The sequence below is a fragment of the Carassius auratus genome, chromosome 16 (genome assembly GCF_003368295.1).
Source record: "Carassius auratus strain Wakin chromosome 16, ASM336829v1, whole genome shotgun sequence".
NCBI classification, from domain to species: Eukaryota; Metazoa; Chordata; class Actinopteri; order Cypriniformes; family Cyprinidae; genus Carassius; species Carassius auratus.
Genome location: NC_039258.1, coordinates 18314371 through 18333752, shown reverse-complemented (window position 1 = coordinate 18333752; position 19382 = coordinate 18314371). Strand labels below are relative to the sequence as shown.

Sequence of the window (19382 nt, the reverse complement as noted above, 5' to 3'; positions counted from 1 at the left end):
AATTAAACACACCTGAACCCGCTAATCTAAATTTTCAGGATTGCTAGAAGCTTTCAGGCAAATGTGTTGGGGCAGATCGAAGTTAAACACAGGACACTGGCCCTCCAGGAGCAGGATAGGAAAATGAATGATGGAGGTTTTGGCGGTGTCTTGAAATTTAGCATGGAGTTTGATTGCTGAACTTCTGAAAGTCAAAGGAATGACCAAAGTCTTGGCTAGGCTGTGTATCATTGATGTCGCCACAGTGTGCCTTGGCATTTACTCAAAAATCTCACTGGGGTCATATCGTATAGTCAGACAAACAGCAATTTTAAAATACTGTGAAAATCGTAGTGTGCACTGGACTCTGCTTAAGATAATGACAAAATAACCACAGATTGTCCTTTGATGAAGCCTCTGATGCAAATCGCACACAAAAATGTAGAGCAAGTTCTCGATCTGATGCTCTCTATTCTGATTGGCTGGCTTTGACACAAGTTCTGGGAGTAAGGACCCTCCTCTAAACGGCATGTAAAAACATAAAATGTGAGGCTTCTTCTAAAGCCCCTTTCACACTGCGATTCCGGCAAATACACAGGTAAAGTGTTCCGGCAATTGTTCCCGGGTCGCTAGATTCTGCACTTTAACACTGCCAGTGATGACCCGGTATATGTGCGTGCTTTCACACACAACCAGTAAAGATACCGTAACGACACGTGACATCAGAGCGTGACGTGTAATGTACGAGTCGAAAACGTTAGGCACGTTATATTTTCACTGAAGTAAGCGAACGATCTCGGCGTCAGCGCGGAAAGCGAGGAACAAACCGATCTCTGCTTCATTAAAGTTTACACATATATTTTTCATTGCGAACGTTGATCTTCCTTCAAAACAGCCGGTAAAAGAGTCGCACGATAACGTGTGTCATCATTTCGACACTGCATTAGATCTGGCTTTTGTTCACACAGCGCTCATTCCGGGTCGAACCCGGCAATGTTACTAGGTCCCCTACCCGGGTTCAATGCCGGAGTCAATCCCGGGACGTGGTTGCTTTCACACAGAAGGCGACACGGCAATGTTCCGGCAACATGCCGGGTCTGACGTGCAGTGTGAAAGGGGCTTAAGTGTGCGGTTCTCGGCCAGAATAAGCTACAAAGTGGACCAGACTTAATGCTAGTAGTCAATAAATCTTTTAAGAGTAGTTTCTGTCATAAATGCTGTGCTAATGTTGTCTGGTTTTTGTCCCTCAGTTTGTCTGGTCTGATGCCTGAAACGGTGCAGGTGCAGGAAAACCGTCTCGCTGTGCAGAAAGTGGATGACACCATCAACACCACCTTCATCTGTGAGGTCAGAAACAGTTTGGGATCCGGCAGAGATCAGGTCGCCGTCTTCGTGAGGGGTGAGTCGGTCTAAATAGTATTTGATTACAGGTTCCCACACATTTCCACTGTGTTGAGTGTGAGGTGGTGACAGAGGCAGCAGCTGGAAAAATGAGACCTAATTTTAGACATCCAAAGGTTTACAGTTCAGACATAAGGCAGTTTGTTGGGGCTTTTCTTGTCTGTATGTGTTTTGTTCGTCATTCTATTTGTTCTCAAGATCACCCCGCATGCTCTGTCATCCCTCAGCCTTCAACTGTTCCTGACTCTCTGGTGGCGTATTTTACTTTAGTCTGAGACTTTCTTGATCTGGTAAAACATGCAACACATTTCCTATACAATTCTGAAGGATGTTTTCTTAAGAGAGGAGTTTGTGTTTGTTTGTGATTTCAGATGTGCAGTGTTTAGTTGAGTGCAGCTGTATTTGGGTGGTGTTGAGCAGTGTTGGTTTTCACAAGAATGTCAAAAATTAGTTGGATATTGCTTCACTTGCAGCATGCTATAAAGGCAATTTCACCACACAAGCAATGAACAAGTTTATGTTGCTTATTCTCACACTTTGGGTCCGTACGTTTTTTATTTTTTTGTCATGCTTTCATTTTCACCAAAGCCACAGTCAGTTAAATTTAGTAATATTGTTAAGTAGAATTCATTTCAAATGTAATTTATTTCTGTAATGGCACAACTGAATTTTTTAGCAGACATTACTCCAGTCTTCAGTGTTACATATTTCTTCAGAAATCAATTTAATATGCAAATGTGCTGATCAAGTAACATTTCTTTTTATTATTATCAATGTTGAGAACAGTTTTGCTATTTATTATTTTCTTTAAATCATTATATATTATGATCCTTTGATGAATAGACTGTTTAAAGGAACAGCATTAATTTGAAAAATAAATCTCTTAAAAAATAAATCTCTTAAAAAAAAAAAAAAACACAGGTCTTTACCCAGCATATGGATTATATAAATCAATTGTATTTTACATTTCTATTGAAACAAGTAAATTTTTTTCCTTCATATTTTACTCCATCCATTTGGTCCATCTGGTCTTTATTGACAAAGTCAATATATTTTAGGCATTCTCTTTTAAATGCATTAAGATTTTCCATTTCTTTTGACCGTATTATCACTGATGTTCAGATGGGTATGGGTTGGATTTGTGACCCCTGGTTAAATCCTCCTGCCCGTCCCAGAGTTTCATGGCTAAAGTTAGCACCACAGTACATTTGATGGCCATCATGGGATGCAAAATTGTCCTCTCCTAGCATTTTCTGGTCTGTTCTGATGTCCTGTGACAGGCTGATGGAATAAAATATCCACATGGTTGACTGCGGAGCGACTGAGCTGCTTTAGTGCTGAGCAAGACTAATAGCTCTTAGGTAATGTGGAGGAAAGGTGCTTTTCTCTAACAACTTGGGATTTAAAAGCTTTCTACCTTCCTCCATTCCCCTTCGTATCCCCTCTCTCTCTTGCATATGTGTCCTTTCAGATCAGTGTGGTTTGAAGGCAGATCTTAGCTCATTTAGAGAAAATGCATTCCCCCACCAAACACTAAACTGACAACATCTTGCCTTCCCTCCTCTTTTGGTTCCTCCCATATTCTCACGCAGTGAAAGCAAGAGAAAAGGACCAGCAGAAAGAGACTGAACCAAGAGAGGAGGGTGGAGCGGATAAGTGCTGGTGGCATTTCTACCCCCTTGGGAACCTACGGCTCTCCCATCGCACGTGCATCCTTTCACTCTCCTCCTCTCTTCCGCTCGCATTACTTTCATCCTCTTCGCTTCAAACTCTTTTGTTTTGTACGCCTGAACCACTTCTGTGCCTTCCAATCCTGCTACCCACCCTCCTTCTCCAACCATCTCCTCACAAAAGAGGCTCTCGGCGAGGATAAGTCAGTCACTGCTGTTTCAGCTCCCGGCCTCTTATCCTCCTGTCAAAGGAAGAGCGGAAGGGAAATGCTAATCAAGCCCGTAATGCAAAGCCAGCCTGTGCCGTGCGTGTGTGGACAAAATTTGTTGTGTTCAGTTGGTGTTTGCGGCGTGAAGTGTAGGAGTCAGGTGCAAGAGGAGATATCTTCCGTTGAGCGCCGCGGGAAGTGTTGCTTAGCCGTGAAGTGGTTCTGCTTAAGTGGAGCCATTTTGACAGCCATGAAATGGCCACTACCTTCTCAGTTGCGTGGCTGTCTTCACCCCAGGCAGCCATCTCCATGGTGACTAAGGTCGGCCCGCACAGATCTTGTCTCGGTGTTCCTCCTGAAAGCACGAGAGCGGTACAGAGATACCTTGGAGCATGTTTTGTAGCTCCACCACCAGAGCCAGAGCTGGGAATCCAACTACAAATCCAAAATCATTTCTCAACACTGTGCCTCATGTTGCTCTCACGCTAACCTAGATTCAACCCCCACTTCTCTTTCTTTTTTTTTTCTCCTCCATCATTCATTTTCAACTCTGGAGATTCTGTCATGTTCTCCATCCAGCTGTCATGGAAAAAAAAAAATCCTGCTCTCCCTCGTCCAATGGTGTGACGAAATGAAAAGAGAATATGAGGCATTCAGAGAGATTTTTCCCCTCTCGTCTGTCTAGGAAAGATCAATGAGCTTCATTCATCCACTCAGCCGTTCACTTAGAGTCTTTCAGAGCACTAATATGTACGTTTATTAATATACTGCTAGTGCTTAGAGAAAGATAAAGAGACCACATCAGTGGTAATACAATATAATTAGTGATGTTCACGAGTTCACATTCATTTATTACTCACCCTCATGTCGTCCAGACCTTTAAGACATTTTGTTCATCTTTGGAAGACAAATGAAGACATTTTTGATGAAATCTGAGAGCTTTCTGACCCTACATAGACAGCAATGCAACTGACATGTTCAAGATCCAGAGATGTAGTAAGGACATTAAAATAGTCCATGTGACATCAGTGGTTCAACATTAATTTTATGAAGCTATGAGAATACTTTTTGTGTGCAAAGAAAACTAAAATAATTATTATTTTCTAGTCAGTCTCTGCTGCCATTCACAAGAGTATTATGTCACATGACACACTTGATGGTAAAATTACAAGGTCAAACTAATAAAAAAAGAAAAAAGAAAAAAAACATGCATGGATGAATTAGAAAATTCAATGAATTTGAAAATTTTCTTATTGCTGATTTTAGGCTTCCTCTTTCTTAATGGACCAACATTTTTCATAAAATATTCCAGTGTTCCTCTGTGGATTACAGTTTAGTAAAGCAGTAGGTAATATTTATTCATTTATTTGTATTTTTATATTTCTTATGAGAAATTTGCTACTTCTTGATCTTTGTCTTCTTTAGAAACCACTCTGAACACCCTAGAAACCACATAACATTGTGCTGAAAGCTGCTCAGAGCACACTCATGTGCCAACACCCTGGCATTGTGACAGGACTTCGGCATGGGCAAGCACTCCTCTGTGGCTTTTTGTGAGTGTGAAATCTTCCGCTAATGAAGCCATGTAGATCCGTGGGTGTGTGTGTGGCCGCTATATGATCAGACTGTCATGTATAATTCAGAGGACTCGGGCAGGCAGTGAGAGATTGACTCGAAGATCAGAACAACACGCTCACTCTGACTGAAACAGTGGGAGGCAGAGGTGTGTGTGTGGGAGAGAGTCCGCCACAGTGGGTGGCTAATGGGAACACGGCGACTGACGCAGTCAGACATGATTGTGTTCCTGTTGTTTCTGCCGTTAGGTGTTTCTGTGCAAGATCCACAAGAAAAACCGATGGCAATCAATAAAAAATGTAAGAGTTCGAGATGATGATGATGATGTTGTTTATTTTGGGTGTTAACAATGCACTGCTCTCTTTCAGCAGTGCTAGTCACATCTTCGTACACTCATTTCATCTCGTACACACATTCGCCGGCAACCGAGGAAGAAGCTGTGCGCTGCTGTGTGTTTGTGGCTTCAAGGCCGATGCGTCTGTCTGCTGTCTTTCCCTGTCAATCCCAGACTCCTCTCTTACGCCTTCCTTCCTCTCATCCATCTGTCTATCCATCCATCAGCCAGCCATCCGTCTCTTTGTCCATCTTCTTCTCTTTTCTGTTTTATGTGAGGCTGCATGCTGGTGCTGTGTTTCCTTCTGTGTTGTGCAGTTGTAAGTGTGAATGCTGCAAACTGGCCTTATGGAAAGCAGTCCCCCTTAAGGAATTGCACAGAAATGTCACCATCCCACATGCATTCATGTGATTAAACATATACACACACATTTGTCCCATGAAAGATCCCATGAAATCACTTAGAGAAACCCCTATCGCGTGAATGATTTAGTGTTTTTTTTTTTAATGAATCTTTTAAGTAAACAGATTGTTCTTGTTTTACTTCTAATTCATTCATTCACATACATTCAATGAGTCATCATTTGAAAGGCCTGAATGAACTAAGGCACACAGTGTGATTTACTGACTGACTGAATTAGACGGGCATGGCATTTGTTCAGTTTGGCATGCAAGTCTTGTTCACAACATGAGAGGAAAAGGGTTGTAAGAATTATTCATTTGTAAAATATGTTTACACATTTTCTAACAAAGGAATACGATTTTTGTTGTCTAAGCAAACTGGTTCAGTTAATTTTTTATTGACTTAGTCACATAAATAAATAAAAAATGTCGGCCATCATAGGAAATATCGAAAGACTTGTATCATTATCATGAACCTTTTTTTTTATGTTATTGGACAGGAATCGGTTTAAAACATGGAGTAATGAATAGTTGTTTGCTAAAATATAGGCTTCAAATGTAATTCACATGGACTATAAGCCACTAATTCATTGGTTCTTTTAACATTTGACTTCCATTTCCTTTCCATGAATCTAATTCTGTTAAATTCTGTTCTTCTCCTTTTCTCTCTTTTTTTTTAACCTTTCTGCCTCTAGAACAACCACCTCCCCCCTCAAACACGGGGGTGATTGCAGGCGTGATCTTCGCGTGTATTCTGGCCGTCATACTGTTAGGTGTCCTCATCTACTTCCTGGTATTCCATAATCGCCGCCAACAGCATGGTTACCGTGGCACCGGTAAGCCAGCCGGTGCTCCCTACGACTCCTTCACCCGCCTCTTTGGATCTGCCAAATCGGGCAAAAATGGCGCTGGAAACAACGGAAACAACAACACGCCCATTTACAGAGGAGAGGTGGGGCTTAACGAGAAAACTCCCAATCAGGGCATGCACCTGGGGGGCGTGGCTTTGCTCGAGACCACACACACTCACACAGCGGAGGATATCCTGCTTAGTAGAGAGATGGACGAGGTAGAAAGGAAGAAATTCGATGAATTGGAAGAAGAAGATGAGCGATATGATCATTTCGGTGGGGGCGGACCCATCCTACAGCTCCGCCCACATGAAGTTGACCTAGATGATGACATGGAGTCCCAGAGGGACGGCTCTGTGATTTCTCGGACTGCAGTCTATGTGTAAAAGAAAAGCAGAAAGAGGTTCTAGGAGGGTGTTCGTGGGCATCTTCCGGAAGGATTGAAATTCTTCCTCTTAACGAATATTCATTTTATTGTAAAAACAAATTTTGGCATCAAATACCATGAGAGAAGGATTAATGGATGGATTGAGTTAATGAATGGATGAATGAATATGCTGGGTATAGCACAGATTAAAACACTGAAGGATCAGATGAAGTAAATGGACACACTAAATACAGAACTGTCAGGCTTCCATTTCTAATTATTGCTCTTGTTGTCATGGTGACACATTCTGAGTAACGCAAAACTGCAGATGTTGACACCGAGTGATATATATATATATATATATATATATATATATATATATATATATATATATATATATATATATATAATATATATGACATGCACACACATGAAGTTATATATGTAAATCCACTGTGCTGTTGTGTAATAGTTTTAACTTGTTCTTATTTTCTATTGGTCATGGTTTCACACTTAAACCGGTTTCAATCTTGATTCACTCAGAGTGAGTTGAGTTTGGGTAGAGTACACCCTACATCTCTATGGAAGCCGTCCTTGCATATTGTGTAGATTTTGAAGAGTCAAATCTGCCCAGTGCTTTTGATCTGATATACACTCAGTCATGTCTAATATTAATAACTGTAATTTCATCCTCACGCGCTCATCAGTCTCGAGATGACGTGCACAGTTCACTCATTATATGGCAATCAGTATCTCAATCCTGTGACATGACTCGCCAGTGAATCATTTGGTTCTTCGGGGCTAATCAAATCAAACATTAATAAATGGTTTGTTTGTTCTCACCCACAATCCATTTAGTCAGGGAAAGATGAGTTCAAGACAGCGCTTTTTATAGTTTTCCTTGTACAATTTCCTTATGCATTCAGTTGTAAAAAAGTGTAGCTGAGCGGTGTAGCAATAAAAACAGCAAGTCAGGGTTACATCCTTCTTCACAGTGAACTTTAAACCCTGACAGAAAGGAAGAATTCGACTAAATGTAACATGTTACAGTTAATCTTAAAGGGATTGTGTGCCACACATGTAACACTTTACAATATTGTTCAGTTTGTTAATACTGGTTTTAGTTATCATGAACCAACAATACTTTTTACAGCATTTATTAATCTTAAGTTCATGTTAATTTATAAATATAATATCATTCAATATCAATGTTTGTACATAATTCACTCACTTATGTTGATTTATTTAAAAATGTCAAAATTGGCATTATTAACCAACATTAATAAATGCTGTGGATATATTGTTAAAAGTCAGTAGATGATGATACCTAATGCATTAACTATTGCTAATGAGTTATCAACAAATCTATATTTCTAACCATAACCCAAGTCCAGGGTTACCATGGCCACACAGCTAAATATACACCACAGTTTGCATCGCATACTGTTATTTCCTTATTTTATTATCGTTCCTCTCAGCCGGTGAGATATACTGCCTTGTCTAATGGGAAATAAAATGAAGAAGCTGAGTGAAAGATCGTGCTTATTGTTCGATGTGAGGTGATTGTAAACTACTGTATGTACACATTTTATTTTTCTTAAAAATGAAAAAATCTATACTTCTAAATGTTGTAAATATGGAGACGGAGCGAGGTGAATATCCAGGTCGAATGTTGCGCATGTCAACCACGGCTCAGTGCGTACAGTACTATATATATGAGAGCACATATTACATATATTTACATCTGTGATCTAGAATCAAAACACATTCACATGGGGAAGCTTTCTATGGGGTGTATTTAGAGTGTATGTGTGTGTGTGTGTGTGAGAGTGAGTCAGCATGTTAAGTGGTGTCTGACTCGAGGGCAGTGAGTTATTCCTCTAGTCTCTCAGGGTCTCACACACAAACACAGTGTGATTTAAACTGGACCTCACACACACACACACACGTATTCTTTCTCCCTCTAAATCATCCGTCAAACCAACTGCCCTTGAGTCTATAAGTGTCCCTGTCTGTTCTGAGGGCATAGTAGGTACCGTATAGTTGTTTTCCCTGGGCTTCCGTCTTGATTCAGTGACCCTATTAGTGCCAGGTCTGGATCAATGCTACTGAAAGATGTTGTTCTCACCTCTGAAAGGGTGGTCAGTCGGACACGGGCCGCTCCGATCCGTCTGGCACCGAATAGGCCATGGCTTCGACGCGGCCTAGTTTACATCCTGATTGAAAGGTCAGACTGCGATCAGTGAATGTGTGAGTAGAGGAAGTGAATTCGTCACTCGTGCTCTGAGAGGCAGAACGCTTTATCTCCTCATTAGAGGAGAACGCACTGACCTTCTAGCTCAACGTCTCCTCCAGGAATTCCGTAATGAAGTAACGGATGCCTTGAGAATATTAAGGAAGTATCCTCTGCTTTGGGAGATGGTTTAAGTAGTGGAGTTGTGAATATGGGATGTTGCGGTCTCCTCGATGCCGTCGTATCTTGTTGTCTGGTCCACAGTCCTGGTAAACACATACATACGCACATTTAAAAGCCTTAATGTCACCGTCACAAACCATCCCTCCTGTGTATATACTAGAAATATATAAACATGATATTCATAATGCTAAACAGTGATGCCACATCCTTGTGTATCGTACTTCACTGTTGTGAGCATGAAGGATACAACTTTTTTTTTTTTTTTTTGAGTTAATAATGTTTTATAATGAGGTTCAATTTGTTAGCATTTTTAATGCATTAGGTATGAAATAACATCATCTTTACAGCATTTATGAATCTAATGTTAATTTCTAAATCTTGGCTACTGATTGTTCATAATACATTGGGTAATGTTAATTTATTCAACTTGAAATTTAAAAAAATACATTCATAAATGCAAAAATTACATTAACCTAAATTAATATATGCTTTAAAAATGTTTTTGTTTCTTAATGCGTTAATGTTAGCATATTGAACTATATTGTAAAATGTTAATGCGTTTTATATCAGTTGATTTTCGTTTGTTTTTTTAAACGATCTGTGCTTTAATTGTTTTTATTCAGAGTGATTTATTGATGCCTGTAATGTGTTTGTGCTGTAAACTGTTGAGCGGTGCTCTCAAACTCTCATGGACACAGAAAACAACACATCTATGCTACTAAATGCTTTACCGCCTTGCGTTGCTTTTAGGTTTTATTTTGGTTGCCTGAATGTTTTCACAGTCTTTGTAATATTGTCTTTTTTTATTTGGTTGCTTATTAAAGTCTTAAAAACATTTGGTGTTCTTGGTTTGTGCTGAATGCTCTGGGGCTCGATCAAATCTCTAGTTTGGTTTCCCTGCAGTGTTTTTCAGGCTAGGTTGTGAATGTTCAGGGGTGTGTGTGTGTGTGTGTTGATAAGTCACCTGTCACAGATAACACCTCCGGCTGAAATGGAGCTAAATGGGTTGTGCAAGAGAGCGACACATAAAGCGTCCAAATAAAGCTCAATTTTTTATTTCCTATTCTGGTTATGGCATAGTCTTGACGTTTTCGTTTTATCCAGATTCATTTAGCCAGATGATTTATGATAGTCCACCATAATATTTTGTTGATGAGAGAGTAAAATTAAACCAATAGAAGGTTGTGAATGCTTTATGTTGCTAACATTACTGACAATTGAGTTTTCTTCTTTAAAAAAATCATATTAAGTCATATTTTATTCAGTAGTTTATTATAATTAATCATGATAATTGTGCTCATAATTAATTTAATCTTTATTGATGGTGAAATCAAAAACGCCTTATGAAACATATGTTCAGTGTTTTTTGTCATTCTTTTTTCTCATTTTAAATGATTGTTTGTCCACACTTTCAGATGTACCGCTGCAACTATGCAACAAAACAAACAAACTTGTTTTTATGCAAGTCAGAAATAAACCACACGCAATATAAAAAGCACAGGAATGTTCATACTCAAGTTTCTCTCCTTCAGGTTATAAAGTTGACAGCCTCAGCATAGTTCAGCCCTACACGAACTCTGCTCTCAATAAAGCCTCTTTGTTGACACAAAGGCAACAGATCTCATATCCCAACAGGTTAAAATTTAACCAAGCGCACAGTTTGCAAAGGAGTGGGGAGTGAAACCGAAAGAGTTGGTGTCACTGTCATAATAAAGGTATTCAGCAGGCAGAATTCCTCTCAGTGCTGTGTGTGTGTGACCCTGATGGAAATGTGCCTGTTAAAGTAACAACAGACGTTTTCCTCCAGAAGTAGCTGTGCCCTAGATTCTGTCCTTTTCCTCCCATTCCCGCTCTTTCTCTTTCAGTTGATGGGGTCAGAATCTCGGTGCTCCTGGCACACTTGTCACTGTCGTTTGGAGTTGGAGGGTTTTTTTTCTCGGCCATTTAGCCATCTGCCTGCTCTAATTGCTCTGAGTTGCAACCTGGAGTGAGGACCAGCTGCCTCTTTCCTCTCTTAGTTTGTCTCTCTCGCTCTCTCTTCCCACAACACTAGCTGAATGTATCATGATAATAGCCTTATGTTACTGTGTAATGGTGTGTTCCACTTGTCCTGAGACACAATCATGGCCTAACACAGATGTGAACTTCAAGGTGCACTTGGTCATTTTTTTTTCCCACAATGAAAACAATTCAGACTTCAAGGCATAGTGCACATAAAAATGAAAATTTGGTCATTTACTCTCTCAGTATTCCAAATCCGTATATTAGGAAGATTTACAGCGTTATTTATTCAGTTCACCTTCACTTTCAGAAAAATGTTTAAAATTATGTGAGAAGAGATTCATATCAGTCATATCAGTACCTTAATTAAAGCTGATTTATTTTATATGGAGCAAGTCACTTAATGGAGATGCCATGCTGAGATCACATGACCAGCAGAATACTGCTATAGCTTCAAGTAAATTTAGTAAAAATTTAGTAAAAAAAAGGGTGGAGTGCAGATGTCACAGTTCACTACATACCTTGGGTCATGGTTTGATCTCGATTTCTTTTCTACTGAGCCCCGCACATGTCATGGAAGAAAAAATCATGTGCACAATTTACTAATTTGTTCCCTCGATGTACTAAAACGTGTGCACGATTTACTGATTCGTTCCATCGATGTACTAAAACGTGATCACGATTTACTGATTTGTTCCATCGATGTACTAAAACGTGCACATGAATACTATTTCTTTCCCTTGATTTGCTAAATCGTTTGCACAATTTACTAATTTGCTCTCTCGATTTATAAATCATGTACACTATTTAGCAAATGGAGGAAATGAATTAGTAAATTGTGCTGACAATGTATAAATCGAGGGAACAAAATGGTAAATTGTGCACACTGTTTTAGCTATTCTTGTATGCCATGTGTGGGGCTCCGTACTTTTCTTATATTTATAACAGACAGTAGTACATATAAAATAAAATAAAATCCACCTAGATGTGAAAATAATAAATATTATGTTAAATATATATAGTCTGTAGTACATATAAACAAGGAATAAATTATTAAAATAAAATTTTAGTTTACAGATAAACAAGGGGGGGAAAATATAAGTAGCAAATATGTCAAATGGCAGAATGCGACGTCCTATTGGTTTTCATTATTTTACAAAAGCACAATGTTTTTTTTATTGTGAGTGTAAACAAATAAAGGCAGACCTTTAAACAGTGATGCATTATTAGTAGGTCAATAAATGTTTAAAGTTGATTCTGCGGGTATAAGGAAACAGTTGAAGTGATCGCACACATCAGTTTTAGCATTGCTAACTTGACAGCACAGTTGGTACTTTATCTAAAAATAAAACACAGTGAACCAAACATCAGCGTGCCTGCCTCTGTGTCACAGCTGGAACTCAAGTACAAAGCCTATAATTTGCAGAATAAATAATAGTTTAGCATTCAGTTACGTTACATCACAAATATGGAAATATTATGGAATATTTGGATTTGTGCCGAATGAGAGAGGTAGGACACACAAGCTCAATTTCACAAACAGTTGAGTTCACAAACCACAAGCAGTGGTTCCCAAATCTGTCCTGAAAGCCGCCCTGCTTGCTACCCCTCCTAAATTGGGGGTGAATTGCCTAAATTTTTTGTAATTCCTCATGCACCGATCCGAGATGTCCGTACCATGACGGTTCTGTATGAATACATGTATCATTCCAACCCTAATTACTAATAATAGTGCATTTCTACAAAAAAAAACTGTAATACTGCATGTTAGTATAGTATAGTAGAGGTTTTACCATTGACCATTTTCCTTTTGCAGAGCTCTTGAAAGCATGATATTGGTTTGAATTTTTCCCTGTCTGCTGCTGTTCCCAGCACAGGATAGTCAGTATATCCTGTAAAGCCATGATCTGTATATCTGTCTCTGCTACAATGTCAAAAAAAATTTTTTTATCCATATTCTGATAGAACCAGATGTGGGTTGGGGGTAATCCATAAGTGCATTAAATAACATTAGAATCTTATTTTAAATAGTATCTCTATTTTATTCAATGTATGACACCGTTTAAAGGTGTTATACAGTAAAAATGGTAATATTATTTTTCATTTAATATGATTTTATTTGAATGCGTATTAAAATGTAGTTTATTCCTTTAATCGCAAAGCTGAATTTTCAGAATCAAAACTCCAGTCTTCAGTCTTACATTCTGATTTACTGCTCAATAAACATTTCTTATTATTATCAATGTTTAAAACAGCTGCAGTGCTGCTCAGTATTTTTGTGGAAATTCAGATTAACAATAAATATGTTTACTGTCACCTTTGATCAATTTAATGCATCGTTGTTAATAAACCTTTAAATAAAAAATATAAAAAATGTACTAACTCCAAACATTTGCCTGGCAGTATAATTAATATCAAATATTTATTCTTCATTACAACTAAATAGTATTAGTTATGCCTGGCATATTTGCTATATGGAAGCTATAAATGGAATTTAAATAGCCTTTATTACGGACTGGGCCAAAAGCAAAGATTCTGGATTACTGAGAAGCTCATAAAATCTCAAAAAACCATGTCTGCATTTGTGATTGGAGAAAAGACAAACAACAAGCACTACTCTACACTGCTCAAAACTTGTGTTTGAATCATCAGTGGCGAATTCTTTAAATATATAAACGTACAAAGTTGGAACTGCCACACTTTATAGAAACAGCCTTTGAGCACAGACCCATTGTAAGCTATGCAGAACTGCAGGTTCAGGAAACTGTCCTCCATAAAATGCATCACACAGCGTCACACTGCGGAATAAAGAACGGCACGGCTGGCGGGCTTTTGGCAACCACATGTGATAACCAACGGCTGGACTCCGCTTCATCCATGGTGAAAGCTGATCCGACGATCCACAGCATGAAGTTGATGTATTTCCTCAGCAACCAGCACAGATCAGCTCTAGGCTGGATATCGCCCTCTTTTAGAAGACCATACAAAGTAGTTTCACTTTAACAACGAAACACACAGCGTCTCCAGAAAAATGGCGGCAGCGGCAACAGCGAGATTAAAAGTTATGCCTTCATTCCTTGCGTGAACATTTGGGCGGCGTTATGCAAATATTTCCACATCGCGACGTAGACATTTGGAGGAAGTGTTGAAACGAGCCGTTTTAGGGGGGCGTGGACCAGTCTTGACTTTTATAAAGAATATCTCTTTGGATTTGAGACTTTAGTCTTTCAACTTTACAGATCTTCTTTATGCACCAAGAGCTTATAACACTCCAAAGAGAAAGAAAAAACTGAAATTACATCACATGACCCCTTTAAATAAAACTGTGTCATATCTCAGCCCCTTGAGGTTTAGGAGTTCACAGTGCTACGAGACAGATGTTAAAGTGGGAAATGATGTCAGGATAGGGAAACACAGTGTCAATTTGGAGCAGTGATGCTGTGGTGGTCCGGGTTCATGATATCATTCACTAAAAAAAATACCCTCTTCTAAAAAAACACACAAACACACACACACACACACACACAAACCTCTATTTAACGCCCATCACATTCCTTATACATGAATGTGCGGTTAATAGCGAGCGACGAGTCTGGTCCGAAGGCTCTATTTTTATTCCCTGTCATGGAGAGGGACGGTTTAGGAAAGATGAAAAAGAGAGCGGAATGAAGGGACGAGTGAAAAGTGAGGATGCGCTGGTGTGATTTGGCCCTGAAGCCCTGACACTTCCGTCATCTGTAGTGTTTCCGTGAATTGGACATGTGTGCGCACGCACCCGCGCTCGGTGGGAGATTGGATTGACCCGGGTTGCCCTGAGCTGTCAGACTGTGAGGATCGTCTGGTATCCCTCGTCTCCCGTGGGCACCCGGAGGCTACAACATTACACACAGATAACAGATGAATAGATAGATTAGGCCCAATGGGGGTTCTTCTGGTGGCCTGCCTGACCTTATCAATTGGTTTGATTATGGATGATTGATCAGTTGGTACTGGATAGTAATTCACGGTCAGTTTGCCGCTCTTCCGTGATGGGGTTGTTACCACCGGTAGAACGTCCAGTGACCTTTTACACACACTGCCCTTTAAGTGAAATGATTGGCTGTTGGCGCGTGTGTTAAGAGGGGACAGAACACATAATCAATCAGCAGGGATGATGATATAGACTGGATCTGACAGGTAGCCATAGTAACACCAGTACTTTGTGTTGACTCTGTAACCATTATCTGCTCTTGGCTCTCTGTCTCGCTCTCTTTGTTTCTCTTTCTGTCAGGTATACTCCTTCAAGTTCTTACTTATAAGTCTGGGTTTTGATGAGATGAGCATTCAAGCTCTGAAATGAGTGGATGCAGTGGCCAATTTCATGTTTCGGTCTTATTCACTTCTGACAAAAACTGGAAGGATTTGTAGTGCTAGTGAAACAAAATGAAGCAGAAAGGATGCAAATTAAGTGTGTAATTAATGCTTTAAGCAAATTATACACACACACATGCACAGCTTACCCTCAATGCATCTGACAAAGTGTACCTCACAGCTACCATTTTGGGAGAAATGCTTCATTTAATAAATCTTGGAAACAATTTTATGCAATTGAAATTCACTAGTACAGTATACATTATGTATATTTTTAGACTTGATTTAATTTGACATAAATTCAGTTAACTAGATTGCATACTGGTTTCCACAAAAATATTAAACAGCACAGCTGTTTTTCAGCTGAGATAATAAGAAATATTTCTTTAAATCAGCATATTAGAACGATTTCTGAAGGATCATGTGACACTGAAGACTGATGATGATGCTGAAAATGTAGCTTTGCCATCACAGGAATAAATTACATTTTAAAATATATTTAAAATGAACATAGTTATTTTAAATTTTAATAATATATAACTATTTTTACTGAACTTTAATGAACATTCTCTAAAATTTTTACCAATTTTTACTGACCCAAACTTTTGGAACCATATGTAAATACTTCACTTTGACAAGCATAACAAATTAATTATTATTTTCTTTTTCTTTTTTTCTGAAGATTTTTTATTTATTTTTGGCGTTTTATTGTGGTTATGTTGGCATGCTGCCGAATGCAAAACAAATAAATTTTTAGTATAAAAAAAATTGCTTAACATTTTTCAAATTTTTTATCTATCAAAACAAGCTTTGTATACTGGCCTTTCAGAACAATCATGTGACAAATATTGCACATGAAACATCTTAACCTACTCTCCTTCAGTTGTCTAATCTAGACTCTAATCTTCTTGAACAGTACAAAACTGCTAAATAAATCTAGTCATCATAAGCATAGACAACAAGACCAATACCAGTTTGCTTCCGCCACTATTCTTAAATCGACACACCCTAAACTCAGAAAGTCAGAGCTTCCAGAAATCCCCACTAGCAATTACAGCATTATGGTGACATTCCTCTCATAAACACGATCATTCTCAAACAACTGTAGTCCTGGCCTTCTGCTGACATTGGGGTTGTCACAGGGAAAAAAGAAGCCAGTATGAGGAAGATATCCCAAAGGTGTTACAAGAGTGGACCTCTGCAGCTAGAATGATTGCAAGACACAAACTGGACAGGCTGGAGGGTTTATATAGCAAAAATTGTGTATTCTTTGCTTTTTGATGTGTAGAAGACTTGGAAATTATCTAGTAGTCTCTCACTCATTCTGTCCCCTCCCCTGAGAGACGGCCCACCTGCAAAAACAGAGTGTGAGATGAAAGGAAGACGACTGTTTGTGTTCAGTGCATTCTAAACGGACACACACACTTTTCCCTCTTCCAAAAAGCAAGCACACATTGCCACTCTTGTATAATGATTCACAAAGCACCCCTCTCATGCACTATTCCACACACTGAAACTGCATTATATTGGATATCTACAAGAAAGATTAAAGGAATGATTAATCATTTACTCACCCTCATGTTGTTCCAAACCTTCTTTCATAGAATACAAAAAGAAGAAGAAATAAATCAAGACTATGCTGGTCACTCTTTCCAATGCAATTAGAGTTAATAAGGACAGAAGCTTTTATGCTTCAAAAAAGGCACTGTAAATGTGTTATGACAGTGAGCTATGTAATAGTCTTTCGAAGGAGTCTTTGAACTGAATCAGTCCTATTCATTATTCTGGATAGTGTTTCAAAAACATAGCTCACTGCTTTACTACCAGGGTACAATGCTTTGGTGGAGAAATCAACTAGCTAGTCATGACTGTTTCCTGAAACTGTAGTAACTTGGTCCCAAACTCACTGTTCAAACCACGTTGGTTGAACAATATAGAACAGTTAATAATATAACATAGATCGTGGAGTAATAACTTCTGCTGATTTGTTGGTTTGAGTTCAAATTACATGGCATCTGAGGAATACACTGCTATTTTTGTTCTCCATTGTTTTACTTTATTTACATGTTTGATTAAATCGCGGATCACCTCTTACATCATACTCCACTTTTCCTTTAGGTTTCTAAAGCACATTCACACATGTACTCTTCAAAAACAGCACTTTAATTCTCATGACAAAATAAATGATGTAGAATTAAATTTGTATATACAGTATGGGGAAAGAAAGATATAGATTTTACTACAGTAGCTTGCTTATTTTGAGAAAGAAGCTGAGCTTTAAGCTATGCTGTATTTCCGAACTTTGCTGTTTGCAAACGTTTGGTGAAATTATGGTTTCGGGAAACACTGAAGCATTGGACGGCTAACTACAAATCTTGCAGTGCTTTTGGGAAATGCATCCCAGTGTTTTTATGACTGATTAATTTAGAAGAATGATTTCATGATACTTTTTATAGTCCTTCTGTGGCATTTTTGAAGCTTAAAATGTTGCTTAAAAGTTGAAATGTCTCCATTCCGGTCCACAGAGGAAATAAAGGAACAATATAAGGATGAGTAGAGTAAAAATGTTCATTTTTGGGTGAACTATCGTTTTAAGGATTTACCTTGTTTCCTCTCCTCGTATTCTTATCCTGTTCCTTAACTGTTCTTATATCACTGTCTGTCTACAGCACCTCCCATTTCTCACCCATCCCTCTCTTTCTTTCATTTTGGAGAGGTTGTGTATAGTGATGAAGTGATGTGGATGAATGAGTGTGGGATGCTTTGAAATAATCCATCTGACAACCCAGCAGAGCGCGCGTTCTCTTCCCTCTTCCCTTGTCTTGGTCATTTCTGCAGCTTCAGTGCTGCTCACTTCTGCGTGACTGACTCAAACACTCCGTCCAACCATTCCACAGCATCCACCGTTATCCTCCACACTAAACAACTAGTCCAGACATACACTCCACTGCTCGATATCGCATCAAGACCATCCACTGCACTGAACACTTCACTGCCCACTCTAGCATCCAGACACGACGAGGACTGGGCATCACAACACTATTTCTTTTGTCATTGAACTTGTACTGTTCATGTTAAAAGGAATAGTTCTCCCAGAAATCAAAATTCATTATTTACACACCGTCATGTCCATTACAAACCCACATGCTGTTATTTTTCATGTGGAACGCCAAAGATTCACACTCTTTTCCATAAAGAGAAAAATATAAAATAAAAATTATTATAATTTTTAAATATAAACAGTTTAAAATGTAACATATTCTGTGATAGCAAAGCAGATGGCAAAAAGCAACTGTATGGAAAAAGTAGCTTGAAGATAAAAATGGATATAAATATGATATTCATAAATATATAAGATTTGAAGATGAGTGCCTTGAACTACACTGATACCTAAATGATCTCTTTTCTCATCAGCCTGTGCATTGTTCATATCTTCTATTCCTGGATCCGTTTAGTGCATGAAATGAATGGCTATTTTGATCAGAGCAGAATTTATTATTATATTGTGTCTTAGGAACATAAATAGGTTAATAAGTTGCAATCGACTGAGAATCCAGATGTCAATATTAAATAAGCGGATTAATTACCTTCTAGAACGACTCTGTACTTACAAGACCGAATCAGTGATTTTCGTTCATCAAATAATTTGCATTTGCATTAAATCACAGTGCTGTGGTAAGCTTACATTATCCTCAAAAGGTCACATTCATTAAAAGTCGTCTTTGGTTATTTAAAACATTTGAATTAAACCGGTCCATCAGGTTCAAACATTCATGCCACCTTCAGAGAATCCCAAAGATGGTGTTTAAAATGCAGGTTGTTTACTTT

The 19382-nt window shown here is 38.6% G+C and overlaps 1 protein-coding gene across 2 annotated transcripts in view; it reads left to right on the top strand.

Moving 5' to 3' along the window:
• The window catches only part of LOC113116417 (nectin-2-like), a 70827-nt gene that overhangs the window by 26469 nt on the left and 24976 nt on the right, over positions 1 to 19382 (top strand). The window contains exons 6-7 of one of the 2 annotated variants that reach the window (XM_026284575.1): positions 1230 to 1378; positions 6265 to 7148. In XM_026284575.1, the coding sequence (XP_026140360.1) occupies positions 1230 to 1378; positions 6265 to 6806 (691 nt within the window). In that variant the 3' untranslated portion in view covers positions 6807 to 7148. Of the gene's footprint in view, positions 1 to 1229; positions 1379 to 6264; positions 7149 to 19382 lie in introns of those variants that run through there. The other variant, XM_026284576.1, reaches the window with a different exon arrangement.